General features: G+C 34.6%; 1 protein-coding gene across 1 annotated transcript in view; it reads right to left on the bottom strand.

Annotated features, from left to right (window-relative positions):
• Nucleotides 1-3642: 3642 nt before the first annotated feature.
• Nucleotides 3643-20470, bottom strand: part of LOC124642404 (photoreceptor-specific nuclear receptor) — a 28426-nt gene continuing 11598 nt past the window's right edge. The window contains exons 5-11 of the mRNA XM_047180809.1: nucleotides 10390-10504; nucleotides 6648-6796; nucleotides 6031-6121; nucleotides 5430-5538; nucleotides 4890-5004; nucleotides 4261-4380; nucleotides 3643-3917 (exon numbers count right to left, since the gene is read on the bottom strand). Coding sequence (XP_047036765.1) covers nucleotides 3679-3917; nucleotides 4261-4380; nucleotides 4890-5004; nucleotides 5430-5538; nucleotides 6031-6121; nucleotides 6648-6796; nucleotides 10390-10504 — 938 coding nt within the window. The 3' untranslated portion in view covers nucleotides 3643-3678. The remainder of the gene's footprint in view (nucleotides 3918-4260; nucleotides 4381-4889; nucleotides 5005-5429; nucleotides 5539-6030; nucleotides 6122-6647; nucleotides 6797-10389; nucleotides 10505-20470) is intronic.

Here is a 20470-nt window from a genome sequence, read left to right as displayed (position 1 = left end):
GTTTGAAAGCAAACATAATTCATGCTTGAAATAAATGTGAACAAATGAGGGGAATTTTCCTTAAGAGTATTTCAGCTTTATACAAAATATTCCGTAACAGTCAATTATATAAAATTTCCATGAAATTATAGAGGAATGTTACAATTTCTATATTTACAACACTCATTTACTTACATACATACTACATAATAGAATAGTTCATGTTCAGCAGTGGACGTCCTATGGCTGAGATGATGATGATGATGATGATGATGAATAGAATAGTTACCTACTTTTTAAGTATTAATTTTTTAATCTTTATTTACAAGTATATTTTACTACTAGGAAAGCGATTGTGAGACTATATCCATAATTACTTCAGAATGTTTTTGACGAAAAAGTAGTAATTTTTGAAAATCCAGGTTTAAGTGATTTTTGAAAATCCAGGTTTAGGTGATTTTTGAGGTCGTAAGTGGAACTCTTCAGTCCAAAATTCCGGTTATTATAAGTGATGTATTTCATTCTTCAATGTATTTTTTATTTGTCTATTTCTACTTTTTATTTTCCCTTTTCAGTAAGTAGAGATTTAGTCAGGGTTTTTCTAAAGAGAAAAACTGTGTTCATCTGAAGGTCTTAATAACCCATAAACATAATGCAAGTTCTGGTTATTTAGTTACTAGATGACCTTGCGTGAGGAAAATTACTTTTATTGTATTAAAAAAAACCTGAGGAAGAATGTAATACCAATTCCATCTAATGCAATTGATCATAACGTAAAACTTAGACGTAAAAGTATGACAAACATGCTTTCCATTCATTCCATTCCATTCTACATGATCCTTTCTTCAGTCAGTAATTCCCTTACTACCACAAGTAATGAAGTCATTAATGATGCATTTAATGTAAAACAATATTCATTGCGTATTAATAATGACAACATCATCATGTCATCACTTGTTTGACTTTATAGTGAAGTCACTGTTATGATGACAACATTAAGAATGTGGTGAAAAGTATCTCATTTTGTTTAGGGTTAAGACACACTAAAAGAGTGGTGCAAAGCTACAGAGCTAGGGATTTAGAATTTCGTCATTGCTGCAATAAGGATAATAATGATGATAAGGTGGGCAGGCCGATTTCGTCCATGGCCACTGTTCTCATACAGACAGGTGCACTCACTATTCCTTCACTCTCATAGCCCGATTTGACGGTAATCCGACACCACCGGAGAGACAACCCTGGGGCATTCGTAACTGACTAACCCTGAAAAGATGCCCAAAAAAATCATAATCCAAATAGATTGGATCTAAATTCTTCAGCAAATATGTATTACCTACTATTGCACATTTGAACAATCTCACAGTACAAAAGTGCAAAGTGTCACGTGTGTAATATAGATTTTATAGTTTTTGGTTTCTTTTTTTTTCAAATAAATCTTAACCTGATGTATACATAAGGAGGTAGTTTCTTTTCTAACACTCCACCTATAGACTCTCATTCTTGAAACCGTAGGTACATCTCATATTATTTGTTTCGGCATCGCCACTCTTACAGTGTGACTTAGCCATTACCTGATGATGTCATTATTATGACAAAATAAACAGTTGATGAGACAAACAAATATGTCATATTTCTTACGGTGAATAAAATGGCCTGATGTTAAGTAGGTACTGAAGACCGCACGTCATTGGTAACTGTCATGCACCTTAACTCAATAGTAATAAGTACGATTTTCCTATAAAACTGTCACCACTGACCTGAAATTGACTGTACTTGCGAACAAAATATTGAAGGATAAAATAACGTCATGACTTAATTAATTAGTCATTTACATATATATTTGTTGCATAATATTATATTATTGTGTTTAAGCTTAATTAATTAATTGTTGTTATTCCCTTGTATTATTTTTATTATTGAAATGATTACTGTGGATGTTTCATATAGTCATGCTGATTTTCAATATTGTAATTATTGAGAAATTTTATTGACTTCCTATTAATTATAAGAAGTATAGCTACTCAATATACAACTAGGTATATGTTACATAATAACTATAATTAAGGCGACGAATTGGTCAACAATAATTCCATAACCGGCACGCGCATCTAAGGCGCCAAAAGGGGTCGGAGCGTCTGAGCGGGGCGAGGATAACAATACCCGCGCTAGCTTATAAATAAAAGTCGTAAGCGACAAAATGGTTTTGTAATTTTATTATTTTGAAATGATAATTTGATAAAAATTCCTTCTACAATTTTAAAGAGTATGTATATACTCAACTACTAAAAAAGTTAAGAGGCTTAAATCGGTCCCGTTTGCCCATAATATGTGAATCTCTTTTTAAAAAGAGGTATGTTTGATATATTTTTCTCTGTTATAAAAGTTACCTTATCATGTTTTGACGTCGAACAAAATAAGGTTTATATCATGAACTTTCAGGTAACCAAGTTGTATTTTGATCCGTTTTGTATTTACTGAGAAAAATTGAGATCCTTGGCGCCAAAAATTCCAATTCGTCCTCTTAAGTACATAACTATAAAACACTTAAATAATACTTAATATGTACCTATATGTAACTCAGATTCATTTAAATCGAGGCCTTCCGCTATTCGTTTTACAATATAAAATAATTAGTATATATTTACACCTTATAAACTAGCTACAAAAGCAACATAATTTATTTTTTCAAAGACTTTGGATTTTTATTGTATAATTCTTTGGAATGTAAATGAAATGTGCAGAATTTGCATTGCAGAGTTATGAATTGAAAATGCAGACTAGATGAATTACGTTTCTTACGATAGAATATGTACATTTTGACTGAACCTCTGTGAAGGAATGCATTACAATATCTTTTTATATATTTTATAACTACGGTTAAAATCAGCTTATATTACATTCAAAATTACGGAAAGGAACAATGATTTATTATATTTCTATGTTTCTAAAAACTTATGGTATCCCTTTAATATTTTATTTGCAGCTCAGTAATATCTTATGTATTCCTATTTTTATAATTATTATACATCAAAAGCTTTTCAATAGCACTAAAGCATATTTACAGTAATTGCTCTATCAGCTACACGGACTAATCTATATATATAAAAATGAATTGCTGTTCGTTAGTCTCGCTAAAACTCGAGAACGGCTGGGCCGATTGAGCTGATTTTAGTTTTAAAATGTTTGTCGTAGTCCAGGGTAGGTCTAAACGGTGAGCCAATAAGGAAAAATTGCGAAAATTAAAAAAGTATTGTGTCGTGTGTTTGTGACTTATTAAATATGCCTCCAATAATTAGGCAGTACGAAGTTCACCGGGTCAGCTAGTTATCAATAAAATGCTGTTGAAATTAAAGGCTTCTCTTTTTTGATTAAATATTCAGACTTATTTTACATAATAGCTTTTATAATTTCCAAGCAGTGTTTCATTAATTAATTACAATTAAAATCAACCAATCAAAAACATAACTTGTGGCCAGTTTCACTGGAAATCAATGAAGTCTCTGATAACCTACCAGAAACTTAATTGACAGATAAACTATAGTTTTTAGATTCATATCAATATCCGGCAGAAATTATTGGCACACTTTATCTTACAAACAGCTTTGACTATCATATAACTGACTAACACTTTATCGGTAGCCAGTGAAACCGGGCCTTAATGTGCAGAGTTCAACCAACAGAATTACAACTGCAGAGTTTTCAATTCTTATACATATCAGCTAATACTTTTTCCATAGGCGTTTGTCCTATGGTTTTAGCGAAGAATTCTCTTTCTAATTGCTGAGGAGTTACTGAACGGAGTAGAGGTAGTAATAATAGGAGTCGGCCGAACCTTGCCGGAGCGGTCCCGTGGGCGGTGCGGGCGTGGGTCATTAGCATCACTTGAGCTTGGTCTTGTAGATTCTCGATTTGTAGGGGATCTTTTAGACCTCGTGTTTCTGAAAGGTAGGTTAATCTGGTTATTTAATGCAGAGATTTCAAATGAGACATATAGCTTGAAACACCTTTGTAACTTATGAACACAGAATAAAGAGCTTTGAAAGGATTTCGAATGTCTGTTTTATTCCATAGTTATATATTCAAAACGATTACTGTTATGTGTATACTACTGTTATGTGAAACTATAGCTAAATCTAGTAGGAGTAATACTATTAGAAACATTGTTGAAAACATCACCAAAGCTAAAATAAGACGAATGGATGCAATATGATATACTTATATAAGTTAGAACTGGTTAAGACGTGGAAATTTTACATTTTTATAACAGAAGCATTAACTTACCAGATTTAAACAGCACAATAGCTTTCATGCACGCGAACTCAGCAGGATCGACCAACACAGTTCTGTATCGGGCGAGCACTTCGCGCAAACGGCGCAGAGTCGCCGAGTCCACGCCCGTCTCTGCAAAACCATTTATAGTGATGCAATGTAGGCGGAGAAGAATTCTTTCTGTGTACAAAATTAGCACGTGAGTTGGGGTGCAGAGGTTTTAGGAAGTGTCGGTGCAGCAGTGCAGGGATTAGTACCTAATTCATTTGTGTAGGTACAATGCTATCATGTACCTAAGCATATCATGTGTTAACCGGTACTAAGATGTGATCGAAAAGGTGCAGATTTCAATGTTATTCAATTCAGACCTTTTGATTTAATTTGAAAGTGCCAATGAATAGCAAAGTCAATAATTTATTATTTATTGGTTCTTTCTTATAACATCGATTAAATTACAGATGAATATTTTATTTTTTGTCAAGTATTTCTACTTCCAAATCCCTGAAAAATACCAAAAATTATCATAAGTGATCAAATCCCTCTTTAATAAGAACAAAAAACCTAAACTTAAAAGTAGAAGTGAAACTGCACAGTAGAATCATAACTGCAGAGTATAATTGAAACTGCAGAGTAGAATTTACCTTGCTCGATCTGATCGCTGCCGAAGAGCGCTGCGCAGGCGGCGTCGAGCGGCAAGCACCATTGTATGGCGTTCAGTAGGAATAGTTCTGACCAAGCTTCTTCTAGTAGGATTACCTGGAATTTTTAATATGACGAATTAATTTGTATTTTTATGGTGTTTTATAATTACTTTTTACCTAAGTATGGTGATTGCAAAGTTCTCACAAAACTGGGTGGAGCATGGCGTTCCGAACTTAATTCAGAGCACTTGCATGTGGTGTGCTCACTCACACCTCCGTCACGCTCTGATACAATTTTAGGACCCGACAAAAAGTTTGGAGCCTGTCTACACGAAATTTATGCTTTTCTAAGGTCATGAAATAGCCGCGTATGAATTGGAGAACTTGGAGAACCACGACATGAGGTCAAAGTTATTTCAATTCAGGTTCTTATGAAACGTCAAGGCAGCAAAACCGGCTGGAAATTCCATACTAACTCCAACTATTAAATTAAATTATTAAAAGTAGATAAATACTTAATATAATTTAGATAATAATTACCTGATCTCTAAAAGCGAGGCTGGCAAAAGAAGGTAAGTTCTTCGCCCACTTGACGGCCATGAACAGCAGGCGTGCTGCTGACTCCGCCGCGCTCTCGACTCCTAACGGCCTGAAGACAATAATACAAGTAAGTAAATAAGTTGGTGAGTGAATAGGTACTAATATTATACATGCAAAAATGATTCCTGCCTGATGAGTTCTTAGCCAAAACTACTGATGCGATCTAAATGTTAAGTACACACATAGACTTCTTTCATCGTTAATACATAACACTATTATGTCTGTACGTTAAAAATGACCCTGAGTAAAAAATGTGAGACGTATGAAAGTATTTAATTTCAACCTATTTGCCATTTATCTGAAGCCTAAAAAAAGTTATATAGAGGTAGGTACAAGCAAGTTACTTTGACTCGGTTGCGGAAAGTGGTGCTCAAGGGATATGGGTACAACTGGGGCAAGCAGCTAGTACCTAATTATCATAAAGAGAGAGAAGAAAAGCATTTATCGCTACGAGTGTGAGCTTTGCCTACGATCTGCTACGATATAGCTACGCGATTCTTCGTAGGCTACGATAAATTAATATATTTTAGTGGGTTCTTACCTGTAAGAGGCACAGTTCTGTTGGTAGTTCATGGCAGCTGGAGGCGAGTATGAAGTGGAATCCTCTTCATTCGTTACGTCGATACTGTCATCTGGGATAAGTATACAATTAATGTAAATTGTACTTAAATATTTTTGAAAATACAAAGACAAGCAAGAGAGTAATTTTTCCAGTGGATAGCTACATTCCGTGTAATAATTCTAAATCAGTGAGTAGAATTTTTGCTACGACGTAGCTGTAGTCGCTACGAAAACTCCGCAATCGTAGCATGGTTTTTGCATTGTAGTCGTAGGATAATAATACTAGTGGCTATCTACATAAATGACCCATGGTACATACGTTATTTATAGGGATTTTCGCGAGACTAAATAATGATTAATATATAAGCTACTCTTTTATAGAACATGCATCCTGTTGTTCAAGGCTTCCTATGCAACATATTACTTACGACATTTTCTGCTTGCTTTGTATCCTTTATGAAGCCTTGCTTACCCAAAGTTAGCTGTCAGCCATTATAGTATTTTGTTCATAAATATTGATCGAAGACACATGAAGACAAGAAAATCTGCTCGGGCACCATTGAAAATCAGTACTCGTAATTTGGTAAACTCACTTACCATCACTATCACTATGCACGTGGTTATCATCGTTGTGTTGCGACGAGTCGGGTTGAGGCTGCGCGGGCGGCGGAGGGAGAGGCGCGTAGTGCGGGGATAGTAGTGGATAGCGCGCCGGGGATAGAGCCATGGCGAGGGATACTGGTGGCCTGTTGACAAAGATAGATACATAATTATTCATAGATTTTCCAACTGATTTTTCAACTACAAAAAACAGATTCAAATCAGGTCATCCGTTTAAGAGCTACAATGCTCGATAGATATAATGTAAGTGGTCATCTATTTTATTTACTTAAGTTTTTTAAGAACTTGTTAACTAGTGGCGGCTAAGTAAGAAGTAGCACCATTCTGAATTTAACAAATATGAATCAAATATAACTTTAATATCTTAATGTAGAGTGCTAGGCATACATTAAGGCCGCTGCCTCGAATTTTGCGGGCAGCGGGGCGGCAGCGGCGGCGGCGCGGGAGCGGCAGGATCTTACGCGTATAATCAAATGGACCGGCCCTCGAATACAGCGGCGCGGGAGCGGGCAACGAGCGGTGAGCTCCATTCAAAACGGTGACCGAACGCGCCGCCGCCGCTGCCGCCCCGCTGCCCGCAAAATTCGAGGCAGCGGCCTAAGATATATAGGTACAATAACTACACAGCAGGGTTGCACGGATTGATTTTTCATACTTTTTATGTACAAATCTTCTTACGAAGTCTTATAACTGCTTTTGCTATTTTTATTCAAGTTTTTATTCAACCTTTCATGTCATAACATGGCTTATAAGAATCAGGTTAATATAAATAGCAGGTACTTAGGGGTCGCGTTAATTCACCTTTGACATCGCCTACGGTAAAACATCCCTCACGTTATATTTATGGGTTAAACTATAATTAACCTGTTCTCTGACGTCAAGGATATTTTTAAATGGTGTTCTATTTCCATAAAATGTTAAATCGTTAAAAAATTGAGATTACATACTCAAATTGTTTATGTTGTAAGTTCGTAATGGTATATTTTTACTTTAAAATTAAAACATGACCTAAGTGATCTTTCTTTTTAAATGAATGTAATATTCAGTAATTTCTCGGTCAACGGGTTCATTGGTTTTCTATGTTATTTTTACCCGTAAGCATGACAAATCCCATTCAAAATAGCTGTAGTCTAACACTTTTCATACCTATACTTTAGATATCAAAATAACTATCGTGATCTATCTGTGAATGAAGTCTCTAATCTATCATCCTGCCTAGTGCGTCAATCTCAGGAATTACTGGTCCGATTTGAAACATTATTTTTGTGAGTGCAGGTAACTCGCATTTATCAAGGAAGGCTAGGATATAGGCTACTTTCTATCCAGGGTCGCGTAATAGTTCGTGACCGCGAGTGGGAGTCAGTCTAAATAAAAAACGGTTGTCTGTAAAGTCGGTTTACTGACGATAGTCGAACGTGACAACGTCATAAGAAATTGATCGTCAGATGTCGAACGTTGCCGAACGCGGAGGCCGATCGTGCCTCTTTGTTGCTCGTTGCGTGCTCTCGCTTGCACTTCAAGCCTTAAACGGAACGCCTCAGAGCGAGGTAACGCCGCATGAGTCATGTTTTTTCGTGCGTGCAGCCGGCTCCATCGATTTATAAGACATTGTCACGTCAAAAAAATCATATGAAACAATACCCCAGCAAAGTTAAAACACTTCTTTACTTGTAACTACATTAAATTCTCTAGTACTAAAGTCACGTTAGGTCATTACCCAACCATCATCAGCTTCACTTTTGAGCACATCAAAACCTATAAATAAGTGTAGCATTGACGTCAAGCCGGCCAGCCGTGACGATCAAGCTTCACTCGCCTATGATCAAAGGTGAACGTCGCTTGATGCCAATCGGGCGGCGGCCATCTTGGATTTACCTGCTCGGTTTGACTTGTGTGGCGATTTAAATGGGTTTTGTGCTAGTAGAAAAAGTACGTGATATTGAGGTATGGTGGAAAATATAATTTAAATTATGTATGTTATGCATACAATTTATATATCAGTATGATATAAAAGTAAGTATTAAATCATAGTTATTCAAAAGTAAATATTCAATCACAGTTATAATATTCAACTACTAGCATGGGATGATTGCGATATTTTTTTATAATATCCTCTACGTTTCTAAAACATGGGCATATCAGTAGGTAGGTATATATCCGAAAGTATTCTTTTTTATATTTCTTTTATAACTGAATACCACTCAAATACACCGACAAATTCCCAAAACACTTTCCCCCTCCAAAAAAAAAAAACTATTTATAATTCCAAACTCTCACCTTCATTCGTCCCCTTCACCATAAAAAGCCCATAAATTTACCATAACTATTCAAGTATTAGTTTGTTTGTTACTCCGACAGGATAACGCACTAACCATGATTAGATTAGCTTTATGAATAAGAAATTCAGTTTTTATTGCTATGGTAAAAGGTAGAGCTTTTGTTATTTTCATGGGTTTTTTTGATGATATGGTATGGTAATGTACTTTTATTTTGGGGTAAGTACAGGTGAATTGGTTTTGGATGATATTTGGAAACCGCAGTTTTTGGTAAATAAATAATTTCAATCTGCAACCCTAGGGTTGCAAATTAGCAGCCGTTTTTCAGCCGTTTTTAGGGTTCCCTTTAAAACCGTATTTCAAAAAGTGTCGATTTTCAGCTTACTTTGAATAACTGAATTTTATTGTAAATTATAATCATTGTCGTAGCAAGCAAAATTTAACAATGTTGCGTCGATAACACTAAAAACACTTTCCTAAAGAAATGGCATTAATAAGACGAATGTAATTATAACACGGTTCACTTAAAAATGACATAAGTACCTACCTACCTACGTCATTGTTTTATCTACCCAACTTTAAATTAGATGAAACTGAAAAAAATAAAACTGACTTCAATAAAAGACTTAAACCCTTCTCCTGAGTCTGAAAACGTAAGATTATTGCGAACAAACATATATGCATACATAGGTTAACCTGAGAACCTCCTATTTTGAAATCGGTAAAAAATTTGTACCATAACGACACGATAATTAAATAAAAACATAGGTAATTTTACCAACTCACTTTTTGCCAAAGCCTTGAAGCATCTCTGTTTGAAGTGCTAAGTGCGAGCTAGTGAATTCTAAAACAAATGAACATCACTTTTCAAACGTACAGCGATGATAGTCTTTGACTCGTCTCGCGGAAATAAAGCGAGGTGCGCTGTACAGCGATGCGGAAAAGCGCTTTGTTTTAGAGCACTTTTTGTTTAAAGCGCTTGAAGATAGGTGAAGTACTTTTTGTTAGTTCCTTGGTGCTGTTGGTAGTGGAGTCTACCTTTATTGGTAGTGGAGTTACCTATAATTAATAGGTATTAATTCTCGGTAGATATTTAAGATCGTCATCCAGTATTTCCCTTTTTCCTTAGATATATTTTCAAATAAAATCAAATCCATTTATTGTTATTTATTTATTAAATTATTTTACTTAAAAGCAACTTAAATATGTATATTTCCTTACAGTTCATCTGTTCCCCATCTGTTCATGACTATCCATTCGTAAGATGGCGTTAAATATCTACTTAAGTAATTGTCTCTGTACTTAGAACTTAGGGTTAGATTCAGGAAAGACGCATAGGTATATCTTGAAAAAAATGTTTGCTTTCTGAAAATTAGGCGTTTCTTTGTTAATTGCAGAATGTTAGGTAAATTATATTACAGCTGTACTTATGTAAGACTTACCCAAACACCCCCACAGCTACAGCAGCTTCTCTGAGCGCTCGTTCCTGATCCATGTCCCTCAAAGCCTCGGGTCTGATGGTAGCCGTGTTGCGAGGCTGGCGCTCATTCTGCACGGCTGTTGAAGAAGAAGAGGTTAAGAACAAGAACCATGTGGTATATGAACTAAATTATGTATATAAATATTGTGAGCCTAAAAAGTTTGTTAGCTTTGGTTGCACATTACCTTACCGCATACAAAGCCATATATGGACGTCGAAGTTTACGATTATCTTTCAGGATTTTTCATTTTATTATATAAAAAAAACAATCTTCGGCGTCCATATCTATATGGCTTTGTATGCGATAAGGGGTTTTAAGAATCTCGAGCACTAGGTCTGATATAATATTTTTTGCAAGTTTAGAACCTAATTGTACACAAGTACACTTTTTATTCCTTCACTCTCATCCGATGGAATGTCAATTCATTACGTCCGGAGACAGATCAGACCCGATATTAACGTCAACTGAAATGCTTAATCATCAAAAATTAACAGACTCCAGGATACTTTGTGAAAGTTGTTTAAAATCGGTGACTGAATTTTTTTCAGATACATAGTATATACTTAGGTATATGAAAAGCTTGTAGATTTTCTACAAAAATGAAATACGTAAACTACGTATATATATGGTACTCCATCAAATCGGCTGCACAAGTTATGATTGATAGTGGGATCTATACAAGCCGGGGACACACGTGCGGTCTGCAAAATAAAAGACTTTCCGACATTCGCCTCCCTGGTGCAGGGCTGTCACGCAAGATAGATTTATATAGTTCAATATTTTGATAGTTCCTTAAGAAAACTTGAAGAACCGTATGCTTCAGTAATAATTGTTTAAAGATAGATATTTAATATTTAGAAAAAAAAAACTAGCTTTAATCTGCGGGTACCGTAGCCTTTCGCAAAAAAAATAGGCTAGCAAACACTGAAATCATTTTTCAAATCCAGAAGTTCTAGCGGGTTCGAAAAACGAATTCTGGAGCTTTCATGTTATATTAGTACCGATTTGAATAACGTTTTGATGACTGTATTTCTAAAAGAAAACTGTCGATAGAACACTTTAATTTCGTTACTACAATATAATTATTCGTAACAATTCCTAAGAGTATATTTTTCCCCTCCACTCAAAGAACGAGCCATAATTGTTCAATACTGAGCCGATATCACACAGGTTTTGACTAAGTTAGAACCTATATACTCGTAACCAAAGCCTGAACCTTTCAACATCCCAACTGCCATGAAAAAATGACCACCGTAAATACATTTTGACAGCCCTATATCAGTTCATCCGACGCTAGTGTTGTGAGCGAGGATAGAGTAACTCGTATTAATAGAATTATATTGTGTCGCGACAATTATGTCTGAAGTGATAATTTTGTCGCAAGTCGTGAGACGAGTTAGTGATTGTTCTTGATAAATAATACCTTTTATCCTGTATTTTTTTTGTTAAACAATGTTATCAAGCTTTAATAAATCTTTACTGTACGGATCTTATTATAAAGAGGAAGAGTTGTTCGTTTATTTGCTTAAACGCTCTAATCTCAGGAGCCAGTCTCAGTTCCAATCTCTCGAAACGTTTACTGTAAGATAAGTAACCAATTTATCGAGGAAGGCTATCCATGTTAGGCTAGATCTCTAATCACGACGCTTCTTAAATCTTGCCTTTTATACAATTTTCTATAACGATTTCCCTTAAAAATAATTTAAAAGTAAAGTTCCATTTCTAAAAGTTGCAAACAAAGGGAGAAACTTGATCATTTACAGTACCACTTTAAACATGGGTACATAATTATCACAATTAAAACCCGACATTCCGTCGTCGGCAATAACAAAATAAATTGTAAAAAAAACCTGCAATATACATAAATGTCGGATACCGTATCCTTGCAGTGAAGGGTGGCGCGTTTGATTTTATTGCCCTGTAGCTTTACTTACTACGTGAGTTAGACTAGTGGGTGGGGCTGGGTTTGCTTGATAATACTACTTATAACGCATAAGGCGATTTTTGACGATTTGCATTTTCAAAAAAAGTCCTTGTTATATTTTCATTATTTCAGAATCATCATCCTCTGAGCCTTTTTCCCAACTATGTTGGGGTCGGCTTCCAGTCTAACCGGATTCAGCTGAGTACCAGTCCTTTACAAGAAGCGACTGCCTATCTGACCTCCTCAACCCGGTTACCCGGGCAACCCGATACCCCTTGGTTAGACTGGTGTCAGACTTACTGGCTTCTGAATACCCGTAACGACTGTCAAGGATGTTCAATGACAGTTTTCATTATTTCAGAAGTTAGATTTTTTTTTAATAAATCCTTATGACTGTTGGGTTGTTCTTTAACAACTGGTTATTTTATGCCCACTTCCCAACAAGGAGGATCTCAGATATTCGTAAATTCAGTTCGTGTTATTAGGTATTGTCCTGCTTTTAAAAACATGATGCTTATCTAAAGATAACGAATAGCAAAATAAAACAGTATTGTGCTTTGATTTCAGATTCAATCTTATTTAAGTAGGTAATGCGTAAGTATCATCCCCATACCAACGCAAAAAGTAAAGAAACCAAACATTCAATAGTTTTACTCCGCCTATCCTATTCCCCGAACAAGCTTGAACATATAACAAAAGCAATACAACTAGACCAACTGAAAACTGAACACGAATTAATGTTCACACAAACATACACAAAAACGCACACACAGACACTAACCCCCACTACATCTACACTATAAATCAAATCGCCCCTCCCACATCCGGCCGCAGCCATCTTTGAGATCTCACTTCCGGTGTTGGGAACGAACGGGATAGAATGCTATAGTTTTGTGTGGGAGTGAAAGAGATGGATAGATGTTTGTGATTTTTGATTTATATTGGAATTTGTGTAAGCTTTGTAAAAGCGGGATCATTGAGCAGAATTCATTTTGTTTGCTCTGATGATTTTTTAGTAGGTTCTGTCTAGGTATTGTAATTTCTTTAAATGTATGTACTTTATTTTTAAATTAAAAGAAAATATTTTAATTACGTTTTGCAGAGGTTAAAGTTTTCTTATGATGAACTTAACGTCAATCTGGTATACTTTCAGAGGATAAACATACACATTTTCATGATTTATGAATCCAGGATTTTAGCTCAAATCTAGATAACGGATTTCTACAAAGACGCATTAAACAAGGAGGCGTACAATAAAATACTATGTACTTAGATCATTCAATTTATGAGCTTAAACATAAATTGACAAAAGGCATAGACAAAGGCTTGTTTGATTTTTAACAAATTAATCCACGACGTGAACGTAGATTATTTTCTGATACCTCTATTTTTTTAATAGAAAATAGGAGGTAGGGGGCAGTTAAGTAGGGTCTTATACTGCAAGGGGGTTTTTAAAAAATATTAAAGAAAGAAAATAAATAAAAAACGCAGCTGAGAATAATAGCATATTTCATTGTCATAGGCAATAAAAACAAATAAGGCAATAATCCACTACACATTTGCGAAGAACAATCATAATTTAAAAATAAAACCAAAAGGATCAGGTGCGCACCAACCCTTAAATCGAAACGAACCAATAAAAGTACACCCATCTCCCTCCCTCTTACACAAAGTCATATATTACCATTTCACTTATAAACGACTTCTGTCAAGCCGGCGACTTAATGGTTATTGATTTCGATTTTATGGCGAAGGGATTTGAACTTTATTTTTATGGAGAGTAGGATCAATTTCGTTTGTAAGGTTTTTTTTTGTAGCCAATGGAACATGGACTGGTAGGGGCCCTTAATATAGCGATAATGTTTTGCACGTGACGGCTTTGCTTTTGAATGAAAAAGTTCGTGTAAATTAGAAACAATGTACTGAGGAGATTTTAAATAGGCAGCTTAAAGTTGCAAATTAATGGAATTGAAAAGCATTTTCGAAGTTTTCAGTCAAGAAATGATTTTCAGGGATTTATATGCTTGTACTTGAAAACACTGAAGAAATATTTCTTTACTGAAGCCAATAGACCAATCTAACTATTGAAAAGTGTCTCTATGAGCTGATTTAAATGTTTAGTAATGTAGGTACTTAAGTGATAATAATCTGAACGTCTAGGTACCTATGTGATCCTACTTTAATATTAAGATGTTAACGTTCACATGACTACACAGAAATAAAAGCATATTCTATTATATTCTTAAAAACTTTTACTTTATCCGAAATAAATAATGTAAAAATCATTACTTAACAACCAATGAAATACTAGGTCACTACATTTATTGTTTCACATTATTCTGATAAATATGCTAAGTAGTCAAAACTCCTATGAGACCAAAAAACTTATTCTAAGCTTTCCAAGACGGCTATTATAATCCAATTATTTAATAAGAAAGTATAACCTTAGCTTCAAAGTTAGCCTTACTTTTCAAATCGCTGTTTCCCAAGCCACACCTTGGGCCTTTTGAATTTGGACTCCCACTTTAAAAGTTAGAAATTCAAGCCAAACACTCGTTCTTCACCAGCCATTACAATTTAATCCCTACCCTTTACCAATTTAAGTTGAAATTCGTTTGCACAATTTAAGGGACTTGTGACCTTCTGAGTTCGGTGGAATATTAATACAGGGTGGGATTTAGGGTTTTATGGGAGGATTAAAATCGCATTAATCAGTGTCTGTTACTGCAGATTTAACTCTCGGTATAAACAGTTAAGTGTTAGGGTACGACGGATTTCGGACTGGCGTATGCAGCAATGTTTTATAGGCTAAATATATCAGGCTGTATCGTCATTAATCTGTGGTGAGTTAGTGTTGTTGCAAAATGTGTTATCAAGTTGGACAAATTATTAAAAACAAAATTTTTGGACGACAAATCACAGATTTTTTGTGAAATAATCATTGCCATTTTCATTTTTACTCCCGTAGATCGTAGAGTCGATTGGTAAGATGGACGGATGGATGGATGGTAAGATAGATGGGTAAGATGTTAGAATGAAGGAAGGGAAGGAGATGGACCTAAAGCTTGGATAAAGATTAAAAACAGTTAGAAAGTTATAGCTGTAAACATTATGCTTTTCATAAAAGGGTCAAAAAGACAAAAACGCTATGGTAAAATCGCAACACAAAAAGTTAGTCTACATAGCTTAATTAAAATAAAGAATCTTTAGTAACATCAATTTAAGTAAATGTTCCTTATTACCTACACAATTAATACACCTAGACCCACCTATATAAACAAAAATTTAATTACCAAACTAAATACCCTGAACAAACAATAGGTACTCCTAAAACACTTTTGAGGGCGACATTCCACCGTAACACCGAGCTTACATCGCGCACAGTACTACAGCCGGGGATTAAGGCACCAAATCACCGCTATTAGCATTTAATTTTACAAATGAATCTTTAATTCGCTGCCTTCTACTCTCTTTTGCGTTCAGGATGTCGAAGATGTTTGTATTGTTTTCTTAGATATTTCAACAGAGAACATAATTAGGTAAAATATTTGTATGTAAGCCTGTTTCAAAAAATTATTTTCTCAGACAGTCTTGAAAAGCCGAGTAATAAAGTTACATATAAATGAATACAGCAGCGAAGTAGTTGAGTATATAATGAGATAACCATCCATCCGAATTTGGTTAAACCGGTTTATATATTTTTTTAAATGTTTACCTACTACACAGATTAACAGCAAATAGCCAACAAATATATCCTAAAGAATCAACCCAAGCAAATACTAAATGCAACACAAAAAAGTAAAAAACAAAATTATCAAAACAAAACCAATCACAACTCAGAAACATAAACTTAATAAAACCCAGAAACATCCATTACAAAATTACCATAACGCATGAACAACGAACAATGAAAATGTGATCCAATATGCGAGAGAAAAGAAAGTGTCAAAAAGATAAAGGTAGTAACGAGGGCCCAAGCGTTGTGCCCTGGGGCAGCACCCAGACGGGAACGCCTTTATCACTTTAAGCTTTGTATTATTTTGGTCTTTGGGACCCCCGGCATGAAAAGGAAAGTGTAATTTCGTTACGCTTTGAGATGTCGACGCGACAATCTAATTATTTTCGGATGGTGTAGTAGGTTCACCTTGTCAAAAGCCTCACTGTGTTCCACAGCATGATTTAATTAATGAGTGTTGGTTTAATTTTCAAGTTTAATTGTGATAGCATTGTTTAAAGTTTATAAATAAATGCCTAAGTTTTCGTCTAGATAGTTAAAATATATTTAATTTTATACGAACTGTATCTTGAGAAGATTCCATGCAGATCTGGGAATAAAAGAAAAAAATGATTGTATCAGTTGCTCATTTTCATCGCAGATTGTAAGAGTTGATCAAATATTTGTTCTACACTTTTGTACAAAGTATGCAAGATGTTTGATTGTTTCGAATTGTGCAGAAATTAATATTTCGATATTTTATTGTTTCAATTATTTGTACCTTTGAGGGAATTAAAACAATGTTCCATAGTTAGTAATAGTGTTTGGTATTTGGGAGAAATAAAACAATGATGAATTAAATCCTACCAATGATATAAATGCGAAAGGGTTTATATAATATGTTTGTTCCTTTTTCAAGCGCAAAAACTTCCGCATAGGTTTGATTGATTTGATTGATAGGTTTGATTATTTTAGGAAATAGTTCTCTCGGGATGCGGGTGAAACCTCTGACAGAGTTTAGTTGTATATAAACAAACAAGCAAACCCAACTGCATCGATACTCTAAATTATTATTAAATCTAGTTGCATTTCACGCGGTTAAACATCAAACTTTATAACGAAGGGTGCTCATTTGAATGTGAGCGCTACCACCCGAGGGCGATCGCTTTGTAGTTTTTGCTTAATTATCTGCTTGCGGATTCCCACTCATTAAAATGTGGGTGTATACTGAGTTTCACCTTATTAGATTCAGCTTTAGGGCATTACGTGATCTGTGAATGGTTCTGATTCTGTACTTTAGTTTTGCGGTCGTTATTGTCATTGTTATTGTGTGAATGTTCTGTGGTTGTTATTTTGTTTCCTATTGTTTGGTTGGGTACTGTACCTACTAGAAAATGTTCACGCTGTGAAATAAACAGGAGTTCTTTTTGTAGAATCATGGTAACTTTTCGTGTAACGAGAATAATTTCCGTTATAACATTATGATTTGCGTATTAGATTAGATAGAAAATTAATGTGCCAAATGGTAAATGGGGTAGTGTACAAAGATGAAGGATAATGTTAAGGTTCATCATCATTCGCTTGAGAACTTCCGACGCTTCTCGAGAGAAATCATTGAAGCGACTAGAGAGAGATACGCAGATTCAACGTAGAGTAGCTAATGTACGGGTATTGAGATCATAACTGTTGTATAAATTAAATGTAGTTACTTTTGCTAGTTTCGATTTTATTGTTTATCGACAGCATATTTTGCAGCCGTAATTAGAAACAGTAGTTTATTTACTGTGGATTTCAATAACCGACTTATGTGTTGTTTTGCGAAATGTGAATGTGTGTGTGTGTTAACTGTATATAAATAATGTCTTCAAATGTCTAATCGAAAAACAATGGACGGGTCCGATATTGAAATCCGCAGAAATTTAATTTACTAAATGTTTTAGAAGTAAGATTAATTTCGTCAATAACATCCTGCATTTCATAGATAGAAAATAAAATCAACACTTATCATTCCATAATAGCCAAAACAAAACAATAAGCACATCAAATCACACGTCACTTTCCCCATAATCTATAATAAAGAAACAAAATGAATTGGTGACATAGTTAATTCTATTGTATTGTAACAAGGAGCAGACGTTACAATGGAACATATAGCCTGGGGGCGAAGGGGTGTTGATAATGTGTGAACTAATTTGACGAAAGGATTTCGTGGTTTAGTCTCAGTAATAAGTGACTAATCTTTAAATGTAACATAATATGTTTGTTAAAGATTAAGTATTAGAAAGAAAAGGAAGAATCATACAGAATCATACATATTAGGTTACTTTAGCGTAAGTGATGATTTTTCACGAGATAAAAAAAATATACATGGGTACATATTCGACGGGTCGAATCTGCACTTCAATTAAAGTTGAACTCGTTGTCATTTATTAATTAAGTCTCACAAAATAATGAACAATAATGATGAATAAAATCTTAATGATCAATTAGTAATGATGGATAAAGCCGTCAATGATATATTTTGCTCTGAAGTTACTAATGAACAAATGGTCAAAAAAGTCTTAATTGAATGTGCTAGCAATAATCCCTATTTGATAAGTCAAGTGGTATGGCCTACGGTCGTAGACAGATAACATATGCTACAAATATAATTATGTGTGATAAAATATGCAGAAGATATTGAAGAAAATTCTCAGAAAATAGCTCAAATATAAAAAAAAAAACTTTAAAGACGCCTTGATGTAATAGAAGCAACATCCTAATCCCTTCTAACGACTTCACGCATCTCAAATCCTTTACCCCAATTAAACTAAAAACACAGCATTTAAATTTTTACACCACACCCATTCGACCAGACTAAACTAACAATCGTATGCACGACTTAGTTCGTAGAATAAAAACTATACTTTTGGCTAAGCCTTAATTTGTATACGAAGCGGTGGAGGCACGTGGCGACACGTGGTCTGAAAGATTGTGTCTATTAAACAACCCTTCTTGCTTTGCTGTTTCAAATTCTGGATGGTTATTTTTTTGAGTTGCATTTTTTTCGTGTGGATTGGTTTAGTGTTTTGTTTTGTTGTTCTTGTTTGCTTTAGTCATATTATTTTATTTATGTGTAAGTATTAGAAAGATTGATCAGCTACTACTGATATTGTAGACCTTCATTTGAAATTAAGTCTAAACCGCTTATAATGTTTGACCTCCTATTTTGATAATCTTGAATTATTGATGAGTATAAATTGTCATGCTAAAATAATATATTTGTTCGAGGCAACCTAAATTGCAAATAGATACACGAGCCTATCATTAGCGCTATCACAAAAATAATTGTTTAAGCACCCTGTTCAAAAATTAACCGTACCTAAAATATAATCAAATAATTCGCCAAACCGTCCACCACTCCAATTTGAACCTTAACTACCTCCAAATAAAGTGCTTTATCCAGTGACAGTGAAACACAAGGGTGGGCTGTCTATATGAATATCTTCACGCCTAATTGAGTTGTATGCGTGTGACAGGGCTCGTACAACAGATCTGCTAGCTTTTTATAGCAATATGAAATGTTATGACATGTTTGGACTGGTGGGAACTGGTGTAATCTGCTTTGGCAAATATTGGCTTTGATTGCCATTCAGCGTGTGGGAAGATGGGAGGTATTGTTTTTGGGTGAGAGGAATATTGGTAGCGAGTGAGATGGGATAAAAACTGAAGACAGATGCAAAGTTTTAACAATAATTGAAGACAACGATACTATAGCAACAGTAGAAAGGTGTGATGATTCCTTAGAATTTGTCATCACCAATAACAAAAGTGAAGCGACGGGATTTTCAATGACAGTAATTGCAAGACTATTTTTACCAAATATATCTTAGTTATGGGCATATACAAAGCAATATTGTACCTGTTAAAAACATAATTAAGAAAGCTTCTAAAGAGCCAATGCGCATTTAAGTGTGAAGTAATTCATTTATCAGACGACGCGTCAAATGAGCTGTGTGTGTTAATTATGTGGCAAATGTAAATAGGGTTAATGTGCTGTTTGTTTATTTAGACGATCGTGTTATTATTTCATAATCCTTTTAATTGAAACATGAAAAGATGAACAATATGTCTTTGATTAACTCTTACAATGCAGATTTGTATGAAAAACAACTTTTACAATCACATTTTCTTTTTCTAAAACCATGTAAGTATTTTGAAACCACTTTTTCCCAATATTATTTTAACACTTTCCCACGTTTTTTTATAAAATTCCTCATCAATTTTACTTTTTCAGTTTGCGTTGGAATATTATAAAACTTAAGTCAAACAAAGCCCTATATTTACTAACCAAATGCTGTAACATCTAATTTAAATGTTCTATTATCTTCAAAATCCACACAAAATTTACTGATACCTACTTC

The sequence above is a fragment of the Helicoverpa zea genome, chromosome 24 (genome assembly GCF_022581195.2).
Source record: "Helicoverpa zea isolate HzStark_Cry1AcR chromosome 24, ilHelZeax1.1, whole genome shotgun sequence".
NCBI lineage: Eukaryota > Metazoa > Arthropoda > Insecta > Lepidoptera > Noctuidae > Helicoverpa > Helicoverpa zea.
The sequence above is the reverse complement of the archived record's forward strand: the minus strand, read 5'-3'. Positions and strand labels throughout refer to the sequence as shown.